Source organism: Heptranchias perlo, chromosome 27, assembly GCF_035084215.1.
Source record: "Heptranchias perlo isolate sHepPer1 chromosome 27, sHepPer1.hap1, whole genome shotgun sequence".
Taxonomy (NCBI): Eukaryota; Metazoa; Chordata; class Chondrichthyes; order Hexanchiformes; family Hexanchidae; genus Heptranchias; species Heptranchias perlo.
Genome location: NC_090351.1, coordinates 21476876 through 21481930, shown reverse-complemented (window position 1 = coordinate 21481930; position 5055 = coordinate 21476876). Strand labels below are relative to the sequence as shown.

Genomic DNA, 5055 nt, shown 5'->3' with positions numbered 1-5055 from the left:
CTGCTTTCCTCTGGCAACCGACAAACCAGTTCTAACTCTCAATTTCTTTCCTTGTGCTGGTAGCATTTTTTTAACTGATCATTTACTTTAATTTAAATATTAAACAGTCTGTTTGGTCTGAAAGTGATATTTATCCCACATTAGCTGCCACTGTTAGTTACAGTTTAGGACTTCTCTTGCACCTCCACCCACCACCCCCTGCCCCTCCTCCCTTCAGCGTAGGTGGTCATGGCCAGATGTTAGTTTCCATAAATCCCTAATAAGCTGAATTTTTTTTTCTCCACTGCGTTACCATGCCCAGGTTTAACAATTTAGTGAAATAATGTTCACTGAACAATATATAAAATGGTCATTCTTCCATCACCTCAGAACCTGGAAAATAACACACCGCCAGACCAGTGCATACGGGCTAAATTTTTTTACAGGACAAATAATATGCAGAAGAGAGAAGACACACAAAATAATAATACAGTACAATAACTAAACTTACAAAATATATAAACTATTTAAAAGCAAGAAAAAAGCAAGCTGAATCATTGCAGTTGTTTTCAGTAAGTCCTTAGTAAGAGTCTCTGATGGTTATCATGGGAAGAAATCTTTCTTGGAGTTCCTATTTACATTCCACATAAAAGGAGAAGTGGCATAGATACTGAAGGCCACAGGACTATCCCTGGATTAAATAGATGACCTTGCTTTGATGCAAAAGCAGACCCTTTGAAGATGTATCTTTTACATACATCACAGCAAACAATACATTGATGATTTGGGAAATGTGTTTTACTCAGTGGCATTCACACCTCCCCAGTTGTAATGGTTCTTGATGCTTGGATCAGGGAGAAAATTACATTTTACATTTGCTCCATCACCCTAGGAGGGATGCAAGTCAGAGATCAAAAAGAGCTCTCTAGCTGTGAGCCACATGAAATACATTTAAAACACAGCTACAGAACAAATGGTTCTCTCACAAGGTACAAGCCACTTCAATTCAAATTTGCCCCATCAAAAATCACATAAAATAAAGACAGAAATTCCTGTTTCCTGATATTAAGTGTGGGACATTGGCCATCTTGTGAGTCCCCTATAGTGTGGCCCAGAATAACAACATCATTTAGTTTCTTTTTAAATAAACTGAAATGTTCCTCTCCCAGATCGATTTGTATTTACACCTTACCTTACCATTGATATTTTGTTCTAATTTCTACAGCATTGCTCCCTCAGAAAATTTTGTCGGGACAAACAGGTTGTTATGACTTGAAGCACTGCAGCTACTGCCCAGGTAAGCCGATGCTTCTTATGAACCAAATGTGGCCTTATGGACAAAATAATCTGTGAGATAATATGCCCCAGGTGAACAATAAACCAGTTCACTTCAAACAGTAATTCCTGGCCACTGACTGATGGACAAATATCACACTGACAGATGATATTTCTCAGACTGCAGCTACGAGTCAGGTTATTAAGAAATAAAATCACAGTGGTTCACTTAACATAAAATATGTTACAAAATGGTAACAATCAGGAAGCTTTTACAATTCTCTGCAGTAAAATTTGCAAGCTTTTTAAACAGCTTTTATGTGAGCACTCCAGAGTTGACTTTGGGCAATAATGCAAGACCCCCCACCTTCCACCCTTCGTAAACTTGAGCTCATCAAAAGCTCTGTTGCCCATATCCTAACTCGCACCAAGTCCCATTCACCCATCACCACTGTGCTCGCTGAACTACATTGGCTCCTGGTCCGGCAATGCCTTAATTTTAAAATTCTCATCCTTGTTTTCAGTTCCCTCCATGAGCCACCTATCTCTGTAACCTCCTCCAGCCCTACAACCCTCCGAGATCTCTGCACTCCTCCAATTCTGGCCTTGCGCATCCCTGATTTGAATCGTTCCACCTTTGGCGGCCGAGCCTTCAGCTGCCGAGGCCCTAAGCTCTGGAATTCCCTCCCTAAACCTCTCCACTTCTTTACTTCTCTCTCCTCCTTTACGATGCTCCTTAAAACTTACCTCTTTGCTCAAGGTTTTGGTCACCAGTCCAAATATCTTATTAGGTGGCTCAGTGTCAAATTTTGTTTGAAAATCGCTCCTGTGAAGCGCCTTGGGACATTTTACTACGTTAAAAGTGCTATATAAATGCAAGTTGTTGTTGTTAGTTTATTTAAATGTATTTTTGATGCTGCTGGTGAATAGCGCATGACATGCTGGGAGCACATAGGGTTCAGCAGGCAGCTTATCTGGTCCAACAGCTGTATAAGGAGTAATATCTGAAAATGTGAAAATGGCAGAAGCAAATCACAGATGCAGAACAGCATCACTCTAAGATGTCACTTTGGTAGTGCTTCAGCAGGAAGTGTGGCATAGAATTGTGGGCCCTTTTGGATCTGAGGGCTAACCTTCAGCCAAATATCCACCAGAGCAGCCTGGATGGAGGTGACAGAGTGAATTAATGCTGTCTCACCTGTGGCTCAAACCTGGGAACAGGTGAGGAAGAAGTTTGCTGGGCTACTCAAGATTGCCATGGTAAGTATGCTCACACACCTTGGTGCAGCAGCTCAAGGGAACAATTCCCACCTCTCTAGCAACTGCTCATCTGCTTTCTAAATGCATTGGTAATCCCATGTTTTACCAGAGCACTCTGCATTGCCCCATCAAAATGCATTTGCCCTGTGGACCACTAAATATGGTAAGCAACAAACCACAAGCATGCTGCCAATACAAAGCACCTGTATGTTGACACATTCACATAAGGTGGCTGGGCAATTGGGTCACACATTTTCTCTCTTATTCCAACCTACATCCCTGTTCTAGCTGCTTGCAGGAGAAAGCTGCACGTAACTAGTACCAGTAAATGCAGACAGGTAGAGGGTTGTCTAAGCTGCAACCCTCGACCCCTTATGAGGAAGGGATCTGGGGATTCTGGACGTGATGGCAATAAAGAAAATCGGAAAGGGTGAGTTTGGAGGCCTCCCCCGACATAGGCTAGTCTCATCCTTTGCTTTTCATGATTTTAATCCTCCTCCACTCACACACCGCTTAACACACTACAATGTCTTCCCATGTAAAGATGTTTCATGGAATGTCTTTCTGCAGCATTCTTAAATAAGTTCTTCATTTGTTCCTTTATATACCCCAGAGAAGAGGTGGCATCAGCTAATGATCACACAGCACCCTTCATCACAAGCACAAGTAGTCTGGTGGTGGGGGTTTGCTATTTAATAAGTTGCAGGAGAGAGCACTTGGTGACACACAGAGCATGAGTGAGGAATTGCAAGAGTAGGAGAAATTACAGAAGGTGTAACCTGCTGGCTGGTGGCCAACCTCAAGTGCTTGAACAGCTACTGCGTCCAGGGATTCGGAGCTCATAGGGCCTGCTTATCAATGTAGTTTGGCCATCATGAATGTTTTGACTCGATGTCTCAAGATCTTGGACTCAAATCTGCAGCAATTTATCTGGATTCATCACATTGGGAAATCAGATCGAGATAGCCCTAACAGGATTTCAACAATCTCATTGCCACCCAGCAATCCTTATGCAGATTTCTGGATATGCTGATGCAGTGTCCAGCAGGAGAATGGCTGGAGCTGGCAGAACTGATGTAATCATCTCTCAGGCCAATGCCATATTTGTAACACTAACACCCTGCTCAAATGAGTTACATGCAGGTCCAGGCGGAATTATGTCAATACCCATAGCATCTGTCATTATAGGGCCATTTACAGATGCATGGAGCTACTCCATCACTGGAGGCAGTCGCTGACATGCAGCAGCCATGCCCTTCACTTCCTTCTCCCACTGGGGAAACTTAGAAGGAGCAGACAGATGGGAAGTAGAAACACATACCATACACTATCACAAGGGGGAGTAATTGAGGCAAAACACACTGAGCACTCTTGCATCACACACAAAGTGAAAAGAAAATTGAAATCAGTCATTCTCCATTGTGTCCTGAGAGCTCTTTTACCATGAGGCAGATTAAGGTCAGAAAAGGTGTTTATGTTGAAGTAATACAAGACAATTAAAATAGCATCTCAATTTGAAATTTGAATGGATATTTGAAATCTGTGTTGCACCTATGTTGTTACTTTTTTGCATAACGTGATAATTGTCACCTGCTAAAGATATTGATTACTAATAAGAACATAAGAACATAAGAAATAGGAGCAGGAGTAGGCCAATCGGCCCCTCGAGCCTGCTCCGCCATTCAATAAGATCATGGCTGATCTGATCCCAACCAGAAAACTAAAGAACACACGAAGTAGGAGCAGGACCCGGCCACTCAGCCCCTGGGCCCTCTCCGCCACTCACAGGGCATTGACCGATCCGAACTCAGCTTCATGTCCAATTTCCTGCCCGCTCCCCATAACCCCTAATTCCTTTTACTTCTAGAAAACTGTCTATTTCTGTTTTAAATTTATCTAGTGATGTAGCTTCCACAGCTTCCTGGGGCAGCAAATTCCACAGACCTACCACCCTCTGAGTGAAGAAGTTTCTCCTCATCTCAGTTTTGAAAGAGCAGCCCCTTATTCTAAGATTATGCCCCCTAGTTCTTTGGGAACATCCTTACTGCATCCACCCGATCAAGCCCCTTCACAATCTTATATGTTTCAATAAGATCGCCTCTCATTCTTCTGAACTCCAATGAGTAGAGTCCCAATCTACTCAACCTCTCCTCATATGTCCGCCCCCTCATCCCCGGGATTAACCGAGTGAACCTTCTTTGTACTGCCTCGAGAGCAAGTACGTCTTTTCTTAAGTGTGGAGACCAAAACTGTATGCAGTATTCCAGGTGCGGTCTCACCAATACCTTATATAACTGCAGCAATACCTCCCTGTTTTTATATTCTATCCCCCTAGCAATAAAAGCCAACATTCCGTTGGCTTTCTTGATCACCTGCTGCACCTGCATACCAACTTTTTGATTTTCTTGCACTAGGACCCCCAGATCCCTTTGTACTGCAGTACTTTCCAGTCTCTCGCCATTAAGAAAATAACTTGCTCTCTGATTTTTCCTGCCAAAGTGCATAACCTCACATTTTCCAATATTATATTGCATCTGCCAA

At 42.8% G+C, this 5055-nt stretch overlaps 1 protein-coding gene across 1 annotated transcript in view; it reads left to right on the top strand.

Annotated features, from left to right (window-relative positions):
* Positions 1-2919: 2919 nt before the first annotated feature.
* The window catches only part of LOC137344638 (protein FAM107B-like), a 25053-nt gene continuing 22917 nt past the window's right edge, over positions 2920-5055 (top strand). The window contains exon 1 of the mRNA XM_068007763.1: positions 2920-2944. Within this exon, the coding sequence (XP_067863864.1) occupies positions 2920-2944 (25 nt within the window). The remainder of the gene's footprint in view (positions 2945-5055) is intronic.